The 16,966-nt window shown below is 46.5% G+C and overlaps 1 protein-coding gene and 1 long non-coding RNA gene across 2 annotated transcripts in view; both read right to left on the bottom strand.

The window, feature by feature from the left end:
- Positions 1–12,644: 12,644 nt before the first annotated feature.
- On the bottom strand, positions 12,645–13,653 carry LOC119423067. Its single transcript, XM_037690476.1, has 5 exons — positions 13,617–13,653; positions 13,228–13,523; positions 12,855–13,114; positions 12,706–12,766; positions 12,645–12,668 (listed from the first exon to the last, which is right to left on the bottom strand). The coding sequence occupies exons 1-5, from the start codon at positions 13,651–13,653 to the stop codon at positions 12,645–12,647; spliced, it is 678 nt and encodes a 225-aa protein (XP_037546404.1).
- A 2,260-nt stretch (positions 13,654–15,913) lies between these two features.
- LOC119422739 overlaps positions 15,914–16,966 on the bottom strand; it is a 1,556-nt gene continuing 503 nt past the window's right edge. Inside the window, exons 2-4 of the long non-coding RNA XR_005187429.1 lie at positions 16,386–16,467; positions 16,262–16,280; positions 15,914–16,021 (exon numbers count right to left, since the gene is read on the bottom strand). This is a non-coding gene — a long non-coding RNA (uncharacterized LOC119422739). The remainder of the gene's footprint in view (positions 16,022–16,261; positions 16,281–16,385; positions 16,468–16,966) is intronic.

The raw sequence follows: 16,966 nt of genomic DNA on the forward strand, positions 1-16,966 counted from the left end.
CCCTGCCCTTGATAAAACACAGTGGACCAACACCAGCAGCTGACATGGCACCCCAGACCATCACTGACTGTGGGTGCTTCACACTGGACTTCTGGCATTTCCTTCTCCCCAGTCTTCCTCCAGACTCTGGCACCTTGATTTCCGAATGACATGCTGCAAAATTTGCTTTCATCCGAAAAAAGTACTTTGGACCACTGAGCAACAGTCCAGTGCTGCTTCTCTGTAGCCCAGGTCAGGCGCTTCTGCTGCCGTTTCTGGTTCAAAAGTGGCTTGACCTGGGGAATGCGGCACCTGTAGCCCATTTCCTGCACACGCCTGTGCACGGTGGCTCTGGATGTTTCTACTCCAGACTCAGTCCACTGCTTCCGCAGGTCCCCCAAGGTCTGGAATCGGCCCTTCTCCACAATCCTCCTCATGGTGCGGTCACCTCTTCTCGTTGTGCAGCGTTTTCTGCCACACTTTTCCCTTCCCACAGACTTCCCACTGAGGTGCCTTGATACAGCACTCCGGGAACAGCCTATTCGTTCAGCAATTTCTTTCTGTGTCTTACCCTCTTGCTTGAGGGTGTCAATGATGGCCTTCTGGACTGCAGTCAGGTCGGCAGTCTTACCCATGATTGCGGTTTTGAGTAATGAACAAGGCTGGGAGTTTTTAAAAGCCTCAGGAATCTTTTGCAGGTGTTTAGAGTTACGTCATTGATTCAGATGGTTAGGTTAATAGCTTGTTTAGAGAATGAGCTGTATGCCATAATCATCAGTATTAAAACAATTAAAGACCTGAAATATTTCAGTTGGTGTGCAATGAATCTGAAATATATGAAAGTTTCATGTTTATCATTACATTATGGAAAATAATGACCTTTATCACAATATGCTAATTTTTTGAGAAGGACCTGTAGAACGTGACACGCGCACACGTCGCGCTCCACCATAACATAAACGTGCTAAATAATAGTTTAATAATAAATCAGTATTTATGTTAGTGTGAAATATAATGAAGCTATCTGGACATTATGTAATTCAAATTTAAAATGCTAAACATATAGCGTGAACACTAAAGTTGAAAATGAAGACATCAAGTTAAATTTTTATTTACTTATTCAACACCAAACTGTACACAATAATTCAATTCAATCCAAAAATACTTATTAATCCCCAAAGGGAAATTATATGTTGTTGTAACTCGTTATCCTCATTTCATTAAGCGATGTTATAGATGCTGAGGCTGTAGACATCTCTTGTAAAGGTCACAATAAGTGGTGTAGTCTACATTTTTGTAGTGAGTAATAATGTGCTTAGAAGTACACCGATTAGTAGTATGTAATAGTCAATTTATTTTGATTTTTAAGCAAATTGACCATTTCCAATTTTCTCCGATGCTTATATTTGAATAAATGTACAACAAACAGTACAACAGTTGGTTTTGTATTAAAAACATGTTATAGAATTTATTTAAAAAAAACAGTATCAAAGCAAAATATGATGAAATATTAAGTAGCAAGTACAGAAATACTAATTAGAAACAATAATTTGCTGCATAATGTAATAAACGGGTGCTGAATACTACGACGGAGCTTTAGGACGTTTTCTCCACATGTGGAAAAAATAAAAGGAGCAGTTTAAAAAAAAAAAGTTTTGTACGACTTTATTCTCATAATTTTATGCCTTTTTTCCGGTTTTTTTTTAGCATGGCTTTAAGCTGCGTCGTAGCTACAGACAATCGTTACAGAAGCATTTAACTGCCATTTAACGCGACAATGACACGCTTAATGATGTAATGGATGTAATTAATGATGTACAATAAAGTGGTTATACTGAAATTCACAAGCTTTTCTAGTAGATATACTCCAAGAATGGCTTAACACCTGTTATCACGTCGACTACGCCACTAAAAAAAATAATTAGCTAAAAAAAAAATTAGCTAAAAAAAAAAAATCAAACTCTAAAATAATTAAAATACTATTAAATCACACGGAGAACATATGTATAATCAAAATATCACAAAACATAGTTGCAGAGGTTATTTTAAGCTGAGGACTCACCTCCACAGAGCGCAGATGGAGAACCTTCCAGAAGAACAAACTCCCGTGGTGCGCGAGGACAAAACTCTGTCTATAACAACCTGCTCGTGCTCTACTGTGAGGGGCTGCACAAAGTGGGCGGAGCAACAACGCACATGGGGGTAGGGCATATAATTGGGTGAGACTTTTTGTTAGGTAGGAAAATTCAAGTAAGAGTTGGAACAGAGTATTCAGAGCTACACACAGTAGATAACGGAACACCACAGGGTAGTGTTTGTAGTCCACTGTTGTTTAATATAATGATAAATGACATTTTTTTCTCAGGTTGAAAGTAGCATTGGTAAATATTTATATGCAGATGACGGGTCTCTTTGGATGAAAGGTCGAAATATAGATTATGTTAAAAAGAAAATGCAGTCTGCAGTGGATGAGGTGGAAAAATGGTCCAATAAATGGGGATTTAAATTATCAATCACAAAAACACAGGTTATTTGCTTCTCAAAAAGACATAAAATTTCACCCATTGCCCTGAAGCTTTATGGCCAAACACTGGAACAAGCAAAAGTTGTCAGATTTTTAGGAATGTGGTTAGATGAGAAACTCACTTGGAACAGCCATATAGACAAGGTCACAGACAAATGTAAAAAGATTATCAATATACTTCGATGTTTGGCAGGACAGGAATGGGGAGCAAGTAGAGCATCATTACACAACATATATATAGCACTTATGAGAACAGTATTTGATTATGGTTGTATAGCATATATGTCAGCAGCAGAAACAAACCTACAAAAGTTAGATAAAATACAAGCTCGGGCCTTACGGATCATCAGTGGGTCTTTTCGAACTTCACCAGTTTCAGCAATGCAGGTAGAAGTGGGAGAAACTCCCCTGAGAATAAGAAGAGTCAAACTAATGCTTGCATACTGGGTCAATCTACAGGGACACAATGGAAACCATCCAACCAAAAACATTTTAACAGATTGTTGGGAACACAATGAAACAAATATAAGCTTTGGGTGGGTAGGTGATGCAAAAGCAGAAAGTGTTGGATTAAGTCAGTTTCAGTACTGCCCTACACTTCCACTATCATCCATTCCTCCGTGGTTATTTTCATTACCTAAAGTAAATCTTAGTATACATCAGAAACTAAAAGAGAAATCAGTACAACGCCCGGTGTGGAGCATTGTCCAAAACTATTTTGAAGAACATTTTACTGATTATATTATTTTATTTACAGGTGGATCTAAGGAGCCTGAAACAGGGAGGGCAGGTTCATCAGTTTACATCCCAGCCAAGGACATCTGTATTAAAAAGAGAGCATCAGATCATATATCAGTTTACTCAACAGAACTCTTAGCAATATTGTTGGCGTTGCAATGGATAGAGGAGAATGAAGTAAGAAACATTGTTATTGCATCCGACAGCATTTCATCACTCAATAGTATTGCAACAGGCAAATCAATCCGGAAAGATATAATCAATTAAATTTTTATTACAATGTATAAAATAGAAATTAAAGGCACAAAAATTCAATTTCTTTGGGTTCCAGCACATGTCAATGTGGAGGGAAATGAAATGGCAGACACGCTGGCTAAACAGGCAATTAAAAGAGAAAGTCCATAGAGCTACAAGTCCCACTTTGCAAATCAGAAACCAAACCATTAATCAAGAAATATACACAAACAGGATGGCAAGAACACTGGGATCTACAGGAAACGGGAAGACATTTATACAGCATACAAAAACACGTTGGGTTAGGAAGGACAACAAAATGGAAAAGTAGAAAATGTCATCACTCGACTCAGAATAGGACACACAGGTCTCAACTATACTCTACATAAAATAGGTAAACATCCAACAGGAAACTGCACACACTGCAACCATCCAGAGACAGTAGAACATGTACTGCTGCACTGCAGTAAATACAGCATCCAAAGGAATCATCTATTTCAGTCATTAACAAAGGAAAAACGTCAGGACTTCACATTAACTGGGCTCTTGGAAGATAAGTCACCTAACACTTGTTTTTTTCTTCTATTAGCCAAATCCACTCCAGTCCAGTTGGTGGCGGTAATGCGCTTAAATAAGTTCGCCAACCGCCAATAAAAATCAATAGAAGAAGAAGAAGAAAAAAAATACAACGCACATGTCGAGACCCACCTTGGATGAGGCGCGCACCGATTGGCTGGCTGGGCTTTGGCCTTAATTAGCTACATTGGTATGCTGTAGTGAGTGCACCTGCAAGGGTTGCTGATTAGGGACAGGTGTGAATGATTAATTAGAAATTGGAGAAACAGGCTGAAGAGTGAGTGGAGAATAACAGAGAAATGCAGGGTCAAGCATAAGGATCAGAATGATAATATACAAGAAACAGAAAAGGAAAATAAGGACAAAGAAATAAAAAGAACACAGACAAAGGGAGATATGTCAGGTTCTCAGGAACTGGGAGAGCAGAAACAGGTGTCAACAGATTAGTACAATGTTATCATTAATTTGAGATTTTTAAGCGGATTGAACATTTAAAAATTTCCCTGATGCTTTTATTTGAATAAATGAACAGCAAACTTTGTGCAACAGTTAAAAACATTTTAGAATTGATAAAGCAGTATCAAAGCAGAACATGTTCAAGTAAGTAGTACAGAAGTAGTAATTGTACAAAAAAACAGGTTGAACCAATTCAGTGCGTCTATAAAATGTTCCAAATGTGTTGACAAAGGCACAAGCCCATGTATGACTGGCACATGACATGAGCTCATATCACTGGGTACTTTTAAGTGAGTATACTGAAATTCCCAAGCTTTTCTACGGGGGGGTTCTCCGTATGCCCGCGTAGACTACAGCACTGAGCCGAAAAGACTGAAGACCCCCGAAGGGACGGAACTCCCGAGGTCCCTTCAGACGGATTGTTAAAAACTTGCAGCTCGTCTGTTTTGAGGATAGAACGCTGAGAGATAAATAAATAAATGAAGTATCCAAGTTTAACATGTGATTTTTAATTCCTTGTTCATTTTTATAATTTTATGACACTGTGACGTCATGTCAACTTTGAAAACTTAATTTAACAGGATCTGGACCGATAAGGAAATTTCTATAATAATTTGCAGCAAAACTGTTTTGTGGAGAGAATGTCAACAAAGAGCAAAACCAGAACCTTCTTCTGGCTCTTGGTGCAGAGTTCAGTGGCGTTTGTGCAGACTTTAGACTTCTCTCTGAGGATTGGGTCAAACCAACTGTAAATGTGAACGTATGGACCAAAACATAAAATAGTTGTTTTATTTTCTATTAACAAGTGTAGGCAATATTTAAAGCCTGCCACTAAAGAGGATCAGGTTCATCTTGGGAAGCAGGGGTTGTTCAGAGGAAGCTGGAGCAGGGATGAGTCCGACTCCTTGCTCCAGGACGGTCCTCTCCCCCTGCTTCTGCAGATGGTTGAACCTGCAGACACAAAGACAGATTGACATCGGACCTTTGACCTCTGAGTGCATGTTCAGGGAACCAAAGGACTCCAGGTCAGTAACGACTCTCACCACTGTGAGATGGTCCTTTGATTCAGCTCAAAGAGCTGAATGGTAGTCTGAGCCATCAACCTCAGGCTGGCCAGCACTGCCTCCCATATAGCCACGTAGTCCGGGTGGACGAGGGACCACCTGGTCCTCATGATCCTGCCCACGCTTGTGGCAGCAGGATGCAGATGGCAGAGCTGGCTGCAAATGGCCTCCACAAGGCGGCTGGTGTCTGGCCAGTTTGCACGGCCCGAGTTCCCTCCAAGTAGGCAGCTGGAAGATGTGAAAAGAAAAAGTAGTGTTAGAAAAAAAAAAAAAGGCAGATGTTGGGAAAACTAGCACTTTATAGACTCCAACTAACCATTGGAGACGTTCCTTCTCAGGACAGGTGGTGTCCTCTCCCTTTGCTGCCTTGAAGCACCCCTTGGTCTGCCTCTCCTGGTATCTGGACGAGTAGCTCAGTCTCTGTGTGTCTCGCTCCAACATGTACTGCCAGAGCGAGATGAGCCGGTCCACCCTTGGCTCACTGACACTGTCCAGGCTCCTGACCTCCACCAAGGCCTTGACCAACTTCAGGACATGCTGGTATCCCGGCTGGCCATCAGGACCTAAAATCTCCTCCTGAAACCAGATGGAGAGTAGAAAGACTGCTGTGAGTGCAACAAAAACAACAAACTGCCATCTGATTGGACAAAGATGTGCTTCAATATTTTAGTGAGGCGAGTAATGTTCACCTCAGTGTCCTGCGAGGAGGATGAGAAGCCTGGCTTCCAGAAGCTTCAGGAGAGGCGGGGGATGACTCAGACTTGGGTGCACCTGACTGGGATGCTGCCTGAAGAGAGGGGGATGAGGAGGTTGGTCTGGTGGGAAGATGGTGGGGTCCTCCTCATCCGCTTCTATCCCCTCATCCACGTCCTCTATGTCGACAACGGCAGCATCCTCATCCGGAGCGTCAGGATCCATGTCGATGTCCTCAAACACGCTGCCCGTCTGCTCGTACAAGTACTCGAGCCCAATGAGCTCACCTGAGATGAAGCAGGAAGCACAAAGGAACCACTGAAAAGCCGTTCCTCAAGGTTTCCTTCTGTAGGATAAATTCTTTCATATCAGTTACCTGTGTAAGCAGCAGGCTTGGTGAAATCATCAACCATCCGACGTCCAAGCATCAGTTGGCTCTTCTGGATGAGGGCGTGTGTGAGGCGGCCACTGTAGGACAGCAGAGACGTCTTCATCCCTGCTGCAGAGATTCACTGTGTAGGCCACTTATTCTCCAACAGCCACAGGAAGGTGCTGCCCCGGTACCTCCCGAACTGCAGGGCAGACCTGCTGAGGACGAGGGCCCTGGCCTCCACCTCCTCTGCCGGTCTGGCCCTGGAGGCTCCCTTCTGGGAACCCTGAGCCTCACTGGAGGCCCTCAGGATCAGGGACCCATTGAGTCCTTCTACATGTTGGATGTTCATACTAAAAACTGTAGATTATAAGAACAATAGAATCATAACAATAGAAATGGTAGCATTAATATAACCATGATAACAGCATTCCAGTCAATGTCATAATGAAGATCAACTCGCAGCCATTATGCATCAGGATATTTCACACAGTTAAGTGTTTGTTTTGTCCCTTTAAAGCAGCATTTAAAACTCGCTTCGACCCGCGTTATAAACACTCGTGCAACATTAGCTCGTACGTTAGCACGGCATCGTTTGTTTTTTTGTTTGTTTTTTTGTCAGCACGGCATCGCATTACAGTCTTTAGCTACAAAAGCATCACTTAAAGTTTAATACATGCGAAAAGATAAAGTCCTTTAATAAATAAATTAATTTATGAACGGAACCGACGGGGCAAGTTATGCTAGCCGACAAGCTAACCTAGCAGACGCCCGACGACCCGACATTTTGCCGTTTTATCCATTATATACCAACGGTTGGGCTTAAAACTAACGTAACACATTAAAGCTGTTGATATTCATTCATTATATCCTCTCTTACCGTTCTGCAGCGTCACTCCGAAGGGTCGCTCAACTGAGAAAAGGTAAATAGCCGGCGAAAACGCTACTTCCGGGAATCGAAACGAGCGAGGCTTCTGATTGGATCCTCTAAATGGAACAAGCGAGGCTTCTGATTGGATGCCTCAACCGGGATTCTCTAAATGGAACAAGCGAAGCTTCTGATTGGATGCCTCAACCGGGTTTATCTAAATGAAACAAGCGAAGCTTCTGATTGGATGCCTCAACCGGGTTTATCTAAATGAAACAAGCGAAGCTTCTGATTGGATGCCTCAACCGGGATTCTCTAAATGAAACAAGCGAAGCTTCTGATTGGATGCCTCAACCGGGTTTATCCAAATGAAACAAGCGAAGCTTCTGATTGGATGCCTCAACCGGGCTTCTCTAAATGAAACAAGCGAGCCATGTGACTGGACGGAGCCACAGGTCCAAGGTTCGATCCCCAGCACATCTTATGGTGTCTCTGAGCAACACACACTCCCTATCCCCGATTGCTCCCCAGGCGCCCTCTATAGCTCCCCACTTCACCACAGTGGAGATGGGTTAAATGCAGAGCCAATTTCACCATTGTATGAACATACTGTACAATAATGACAACACATAACACATTAGTGAGTTTACTTCATTTATTCTGGCCGCTGTTTACATCCCACCGTGCGCGGACGTGCACGAGGCTGAGCGCGCGCTCGCGGACCAGATCACGAGTGTAGAGCGAACTTTTCCAAGTAGGTATCTCTGCTACTCCCTTGTTATCATCCTTGGAGATTTTAACAAAGCAAACCTCAGGCATGAACTACCTAAATATAAACAGTTTATTAAATGCCCGACCAGAGAAGGAAACACGCTGGATCACTGTTACACCACAGTGAGCGGTGCTTATCGTGCTGTGCCTCGTGCTGCCCTGGGTCTCTCAGATCACGAGATGATTCACCTCATACCTGCATACAGACAGAGACTGAAGCTCTCAAAACCTGTGGTGAGGACATCCAAAAAGTGGACCAGTGAAGCTGTGGAGGAGCTACGCACGTGTTTGGACACCACAGACTGGGACCTGTTCAGGGCTTCTACAGACAGTCTAGACGAATACACAAACACTGTGACGTCATATATACATTTCTGTGAGGACAGCATCATCCCATCATGCTCCAGAGTCATTTTCAATAAAGATAAACCCTGGTTCACATCCAAACTAAGACAGCTTCGTCAGCTGCTTTCAGAGAGGGGGACAGAGACAACTAGACGTGCGAAGTATGGATTTAGCAGGGAGGTGTCGAAGGCTAAATCCAGGTACAATGCACAGCTGGAACAACAGTTCTCTGCAAACGACTCTGCCTCTGTCTGGAGGGGGCTGAAAGAAATAACTAACTACAAGCCCAGAGCACCTCATTCTACAGACGATCTCAAACTGGCAAATGATCTGAACGACTTCTATTCATGCTTTGAAGTCATGGACTCACATTCCTCCATCCTCCACACCAACCCCAGCCCAACTGGTTTAACCACTTGGGACTGCCCCAGACAACCCCCTGCTATCTCTGTACAAGAGGATGAAGTAAGGAGGCTTTTTAAAAGACTGAATACACATAAGGCTGCAGGCCCAGACCTTGTGTCACCCTCCACGCTGAGACATTGTGCTGGAGAGTTGGCTTCGGTCTTCACAGGGATCTTCAACTCTTCTCTGGAGTCATGCCACGTCCCAGCCTGTTTCAAGTCCTCCATCATCGTCCCTGTCCCCAAGAAGCCACGTGTCACAGGACCAAATGACTACAGACCTGTAGCTCTCACGTCTGTAGTCATGAAAACCTTTGAACGCTTGGTTTCATCTCACCTCAAGTCCATCACCAACCCCCTCCTGGACCCCCTGCAGTTTGCCTACAGGGCCAACAGGTCTGTAGATAACAATAAACCTGGCTCTTCACTTCATCCTGCAGCACCTGGACTCCCCAGGAACCTACGCCAGGATCCTGTTCGTGGACTTCAGCTCCGCATTTAACACCATCCTCCCTGCTCTGCTCCAAGACAAGCTCTCCCTGCTCCATGTACCTGACTCCACCTGCAGGTGGATCACAGACTTCCTGACAGACCGGAGTCAGAGCGTGCGGCTGGGGAGAGCTGTCTCGGACACTCGGACTGTAAGCACAGGATCTCCACAGGGCTGTGTGCTTTCCCCCCTGCTTTTCTCCCTGTACACCAACTGCTGCACCTCCAGCCATGACTCTGTGAAACTTATTAAGTTTGCAGATGACACCACCCTCATCGGGCTCATCTCGGACGGTGATGAGTCTGCATACAGGAGGGAGGTGGACCGGCTGGTGACCTGGTGCAGCAGCAACAACCTGGAACTCAATGCCCAGAAGACAGTGGAGATGATTGTGGATTTCAGGAAAGCCACAGCCCCTCTGCCCCCCCTCACCTGTAATGATACCCCCATCACCACTGCAAACTCTTATCGGTTCCTCGGCACCACCATCACCCAGGACCTCAAGTGGGAGCCAACCATCAGCTCCCTCATCAAGAAGGCCCAGCAGAGACTGTACTTCCTGCGACAGCTGAAGAAGGCCAAGCTGCCGGCCAAGCTGATGGTGCAGTTCTACACGGCCATCATCGAGTCCATCCTCAGCTCCTCCATCACGGTGTGGTACGCCGGGGCCACTGCCAGGGACAGACTGCAGCGCGTTGTGCGCTCAGCTGAGAAGGTGATCGGCTGCAGCCTTCCATCCCTCCACGACCTGTACGTCTCCAGGACTGTGAGGCGAGCAGGTCGGATCACAGCTGACCCTGCTCACCCTGCACACGGACTGTTTGAACCACTCCCCTCAGGCAGGAGGCTTCGGTCCATTTGGACCAGAACCTCCCGCCATAAGAACAGTGTCTTCTCTGCTGTTGGACTCCTGAACACTCATAATGCTACCTCATAATTTCTGCTTTGGTCACATTACATCTGTATTATAATTGAATACTCCATCTGTACTGTTTTCTAAGCTTTTTATTGTTTTCTATTGTATGGGTGTACATACGGTTATGTTATGTTTTTAATTTTACTTTATTTGTGGGTGTACACAGGTCTTATGTCTTATGTAATGTTCTCATTTTTACTTCATTACTATTCGCACCTTATGTCGAAGTAAATTCCTAGTTTGTGAACCTCGTTCATTGACATGGCAATAATAAACTGATTCTGATTATTATTGTATTGTATATACTGTGAAGCGGTTTTGTTGCTGTTGTTGATTTTTTTTATTAATTTAAATGTATTTATTTATTCCTCTTCATCAAACTGTCATACAACAACAGGTGTCTTCAGTCAGACTTCTTCAGATCCGCTGTAAGACAGACCGCTACAAGAGATCCTTCCTGCCCACAGCATCTCACCCAGCACAGAGGACACACTTTTTGTCCCGCTCCTCAGGAAGGAGGTTGTAGAGCATTAGAACCACTAGACTGAGGAACAGCTTCTACCCTGAGGCTGGACTCATGAATCTCTAACCAGGATAATCACTGTGAAAAATCACATCATGTTGCTAATTTCAAGCTGCTGTGTTCATTCGTACTCATCTGCTCAGACTCATGATCGTGCTGCTGTTCGGCGTATTGTTTTTGTACCCTTACCGTATTTTTAGTTAACGTTTTTCTTAGTTCGTATCTTAGATCTTAATACTGTTTTTCGTTTACATTTTATGCTTTTAATTGGATGTAACTGGGACCCTGTATACGGTAGTTTTGTTCCAGCACATGTGGTGCGAATGACAAACTCCGACTCTCACAACTCTTTAATGAAACCAGGATGAGTTACAACCATTAATTTCCCTCTGGGATTAATAAAGTATTTTTGAATTGAATATTGATTATGCATGTTGTTTTAGATAACAAAAGAGATGTCACTTCTCCAGAAACAGTATCATGAAGAAATGAGAAAGAGGAGCTTTCTGATGTCCAACAAGAATTTATTTTCAGAATATAAACACATGATGAAATTTACAACTATTTAACAATTTTTTTATGAACAATAAACTATTTACATAAATAACCAGGATAATCACATCATGTTGCTGCTGATCTGTTTCATGTTGCTGTTCATACATACTCATCTGCTCACACACTCATGCTCGTGCTGCTGTTCAACATAGTTTTTTTTACCACTAGTACTTAGCCTATTTTTAGTTAACATTTTTCTTGGTACCATTTTTCTTTTACATTTTAATACTTTTGTTGGATGTAACTGGGACCCTGTGAACAATGTGGTGTGTATGACAAATGAAGAACCTTGAAATAATTAAACAAAACAGAACAATGAACTATTTACATTAAAAATAAAACAAAAAAGAGGAACAAGACAGTTAAACATATTTAAAAATGGGGAGAAAAATAAAAGTCTTCTCCTAGCTAGCTTTTCTCCTCCTTTATGTCCGTCTTCCACTCCTCCACACTCTTCCCCCCAGAAGAAGCGCAGTAGGACACACCACCGATCCTGGTGTGTCCTGTATCCAGCCTCTTCGGCTGCCCACACCTGCTACAAATGTAACATTTGTGCTGCCGCCTTTTGGTGGGGACCAGCTCTCCAGCGGCGATAGCCTCAGCCGCCTTCCTCCTCCTGTACGCCGTAGTCCTGGACAAATTCGATGGAGGAGGAGGCAGCTGAGCAGGTGTGGTTGCAGCCTGAGGAAGAGTGGGAAGAGCGGCAGCTGGAGACGGAGCTAGAGCAGGCGGAGGAAGTCCCCTGTTAGCAGGCCCTGGCTGCTCCTCAGGGAGGTGGTAGGGCTGTCCTTGCCCCACCTGAACCAAGGACAGCTCTTCTGGGGGAAGCAGGGGTGGTTCAGAGGAAGCTGGAGCAGGGATGAGTCCGACTCCTTGCTCCAGCACGGTCCTCTCCCCCTGCTTCTGCAGACGGTTGAACCTGCAGACACAAAGACAGATTGACATCGGACCTTTGACCTCTGAGTGCATGTTCAGGGAACCAAAAGACTCCAGGTCAGTAACGACTCTCACCACTGCGAGATGGTCCTTTGATTCAGCTCAAAGAGCTGGATGTTAGTCTGAGCCATCAACCTCGGGCTGGCCAGCACTGCTTCCCGTATAGCCACGTAGTCTGCGTGGACGAGGGACCACCTGGTCCTCATGATCCCGCCGACGCGTGTGGCTTTAGGATGCAGATGGCAGAGCTGGCTGCAAATGGCCTCCACAAGGCGGATGGTGTCCGGCCAGTTTGCAAGACCCGAGTTCCCTCCAAGTAGGCAGCTGGAAGATGTGAAAAGAAAAAGTAGAGTGTTAGAAAAAAAAAAAGGCAGATGTTGGGAAAACTAGCACTTTATAGACTCCAACTAACCATTGGAGACGTTCCTTCTCAGGACAGGTGGTGTCCTCTCCCTTCGCTGCCTTGAAGCACCCCTTGGTCTGCCTCTCCTGGTATCTGGACGAGTAGCTCAGCCTCTGTGTGTCTTGCTCCAACATGCGCTGCCAGAGCGAGATGAGCTGGTCCACCCTTGGCTCGCTGACACCGTCCAGGTTCCTGACCTCCACCAAGGCCGTGGCCAGCTTCAGGACATGCTGGTATCCCGGCTGGCCATCAGGACCTAAAACCTCCTCCTGAAACCAGATGGAGAGTAGAAAGACTGCTGTGAGTGCAACAAAAACAACAAACTGCCATCTGATTGGACAAAGATGTGCTTCAATATTTTAGTGAGGTGAGTAATGTTCACCTCAGATTCTGAGGAGTCCTGCGGAGGAGGAGGAGCCTGGCTTCCAGAAGCTTCAGGAGAGGCGGGGGATGACTCAGACTTGGGTGCACCTGACTGGGATGCTGCCTGAGGAGAGGGGGATGAGGAAGAGTCTGGTGGGAAGACAGTGGGGTCCTCCTCATCCGCTTCTATCCCCTCATCCACGTCCTCGATGTCAACAACGGCAGCATCCTCATCCGGAGCGTCAGGATCCATGTCGATGTCCTCAAACACGCTGCCCGTCTGCTCGTACAAGTACTCGAGCCCAATGAGCTCACCTGAGATGAAGCAGGAAGCACAAAGGAACCGCTGAAAAGCCGTTCCTCAAGGTTTGCTCCTGTAGGATAAATTCTCTTTTGCACAACAGTTACCTGTGTACGCAGCAGGCTTGGTGAAATCCTCAACCATCTGATGTCCAAGCACCCTTTGGCTCTTCTGGTTGAGGGCGTGTTTGAGGTGGCCACTGTAGGACAGCAGAGACGTCTTCACCCCTGCTGCACTCACCGGTGCTGCAGCCGCTGCGCGATCCTCGTTCCACCTCACCACTCCATCCACAAGGAATGCCTGAAAGTAGCAGGCACGAGCAGCCTTCCCTGAGGAACACATTTATTAATGAGAAACTGGACTCGTTGACTGTGGATAATGCGCCCTCAGGGAGCTGCATTTACCTGGGATGAAGCGGTTCAGGTGGAGGTGGAACGTCTCCAGGGATGTGGATCCCCTCGCGCAGCGGTACACGGGGAGGCTGACGCCGCCTTTCGTCAGCGTCCCGGTCAGAGTGTACAACTGCAGGCCCGGTGGGTCCTGGATGCAGCTCAGGTGCCGTCTCTGCCTTGTCCAGATGTCCTGGATGTGGAGATCATCCAGCAACGGGATGTTCATGGTGTTACGGCCTGCCGGTCCCCTGAAGGTGTCCAGGAGGTTCTGAATGAGGAGGGTCGTCTCTACCGCTCCACGCGTCCTGTGGCGACAGTGGAGCCTCCACTCCTCCTTGGAGATCCTCCGGATCACCTCGGTGTCGGTCAGGTTGACCATCCCGTGCTTCCCCTCCAGCTCGGACCGCTTGGCATCGGCAAGACGGCGGGCATCTTCTGAGTCCACCTCGAAGATGCAGTGAGACAGCTGCCTCATGAAGGTGGGGTAGAGCTCGTGGCTCTTGTAGGTGACACCTCCAGCGAAACGCCTCATGAGGTGCCAAATGTCAAGCCGAACCACGAGGGTCTCCCACTCCTAGAAAGAGATCAGTGGGAGTTGGATGAAGTTGTTAAAGGACCATTACCCAGATGAAAATCAAATCATCTCAGTTCGTACATTAAACAGGGCAGCTGTCTTCGACACGCCGTCTCTGTTGCAGCAGTCACGGTCCACGTAGATGAGCCGGGGGGGAGGAACCTCGGCGAGTCGATACCGCCTCATCAATCCGGCCGCCATGGGAGCCAGGCCCTCGTTTGCCTCGGAGCAGGTGAGGACGCTGTTGAGGACCTGGCCGTGCTCATTGCCCACGTTGGTGATGCAGGCGGCCGTGTCCGAGGCGGCACCGGCGAGCTTCTTCGTCACCTGAACAGAGACATGTTGGTGTGAGTGAGACAGAAACCGCGGTTACCAGCCTCTACAGTCTGACTGACTGAATCTCTGACCTTCTTAGTCGAACCCATCTTCAGGATGGATCCGAAGGTGGACGTGATCCTGGCCTTGTACTCGTCCAGCCGCGCCACCATGTCGTAGCCATACACCGTCAGCAGCCAGGCTGGTGACGGTACAGGTGGCATGGGCGGAGGTGGCGCAAACTGCTGGACGGAGCACAAAGACAGGAACTGCTCGCACACGCCGAGGTAGTGGATAGATCTCCTCATCCAGGAATCGGTGTGCTGCTCCCGCAGAGTGTTGAACAGCCGTCTGGCACTGTTGCCCAGAGTGCGAGACCTGAGCTGTTCAACCACTTTCAGGTCACAGGACAGCCTGCAGAAATGAGACATCACCAGGTCAGAGTATAAAAGAATAGTTCAATGTGGTGTCAAGATAAAAACAGAGGTACGGTACAAAAACCCACAGTTGTTGAGGTTGTGTCTTACTTGTACGTGAGTACAGCTGGAAACAGGCAGCTGTAGGTGGGGGGCAGCTGCCTGATGATGCCCTGTGACCACCCTCCGACCTTCTTCTTACACCGACGGCACTCAAGGTACTCAGTGGCCATGAGATACCAGCCGTCGATGTCTAGGACCCTCCGGATGGTCCTGTAGAGCCCAGCCTTTGTCATGGACCCACTGCACAAAGGCTGGGGGCAAGTCAGCTGCAGATGCCACATCCTGTGAGGCATCCACAGGAACAGCCGACAAGCGAAGAAGGGGCCGGGGGATGCGGGAGGCTGGTTGTAGACCGGCCGGGGCTGGGGAGGGTACCACCACAATTTGAGGTCAGCGGTGAGGCGAGGCCGCTCAACGTGGTCCCTCACAAACAGCGTCCGACCGATCCACTCCTGATTTTCGGCGCTGAGAGCGGCCTTCCAGGACTCAGGCAGCAACTGCAGAAACAAGACGAAAGCTTCAACATCCCGTTGAGCCTGTTACAGTGAACTGGTTTAATGTCTGTTAGCTCACCTCAGCACCGTCAGGAGGCGGCGGGTTTCCTCCAGAGGGGGCGTCCTCCCTTGTGGTGGGCTCTGGAGGGCAGTTGGGCTGCTGGGAGGCTTCGTCCTCTTCTGTGGCCTTCAGCAGCTCCTGTTCGGTGGGATCGTGCAGCAGGGAGGTGGCGGCAGGACGCGGCTGTCTGGTGGAGGCTGAAGGACAAAAGAAACGTTTCAGTAACAAACTAGTGTTTTCTGCAGCTCACACACACACACACACACACACACACACACACACACATAAACACATCCAGTCACACACATCTGTTGAAGAAGGTGATGCAGCCAAAGAAGCAAGCATGATTCAAGGTTACAAAGAGCTAGATCAGGGAAGGAGTCTGGCGGGTCGCTACAAGACAAAACATGCAAAGCATTTACTGGACTCAGACTTACTGTTTCACCTCTGGTTCATCTGATCGTTGGAATATTTGTGAAATATAATGGGAAATTTGTTTATTATTTTTTATCGTTTTTGTCAACAGTCCAGTCAAAGAGAAATGATGTGGTTGTTACTCACACTTCTCCATGGCAGCAGTAGGCCTGACCAGCTCTTCTTGTGAAGATCAACTCACAGTAAAGAGGATTCTTAAATGATGAAACTACAGAAATTGTGAAAAAGAAAACGTAGCAGGGTGATAAAGCGGCTGGATCACAGCACTTCACCCACATCAACTCTAACAACCCTCATTTCTCCATCACTCCCCACAGTTAAAATGGAAACATACTCGGGCAATAAAAAGCAGGCTAACCAGGAACTTTCACAGAGTTAAGTGTTTGTTTTGCCCCCTTTAAAGCAGAATTTAAAACTCGCGTCGTCCCGTTCTTAACACTGATACAATATTATAGCTCATACATTAGCGCGGCATCGTTTCCCGCCACCCCCGTCAACACAGCATCGCACTTCAAGTCTTGAGATAAAAAAATAAATAAATGCGGAAAGATTAGGTCGTTCAATCTATTTATAAACGGAACCGACCGATGGGGCAAGCTAAGCTAGCCCACAAGCTAAGCTAGCTGACTAGTTAAGACAAGCTAAGCTAGCTGACTAGTTAAGCTAGCCGCCTAGTTAAGACAAGCTAAGCTAGCCCACAAGCTAAG

Source organism: Nematolebias whitei, chromosome 16, assembly GCF_014905685.2.
Source record: "Nematolebias whitei isolate Nwh7 chromosome 16, NemWhi1, whole genome shotgun sequence".
NCBI lineage: Eukaryota > Metazoa > Chordata > Actinopteri > Cyprinodontiformes > Rivulidae > Nematolebias > Nematolebias whitei.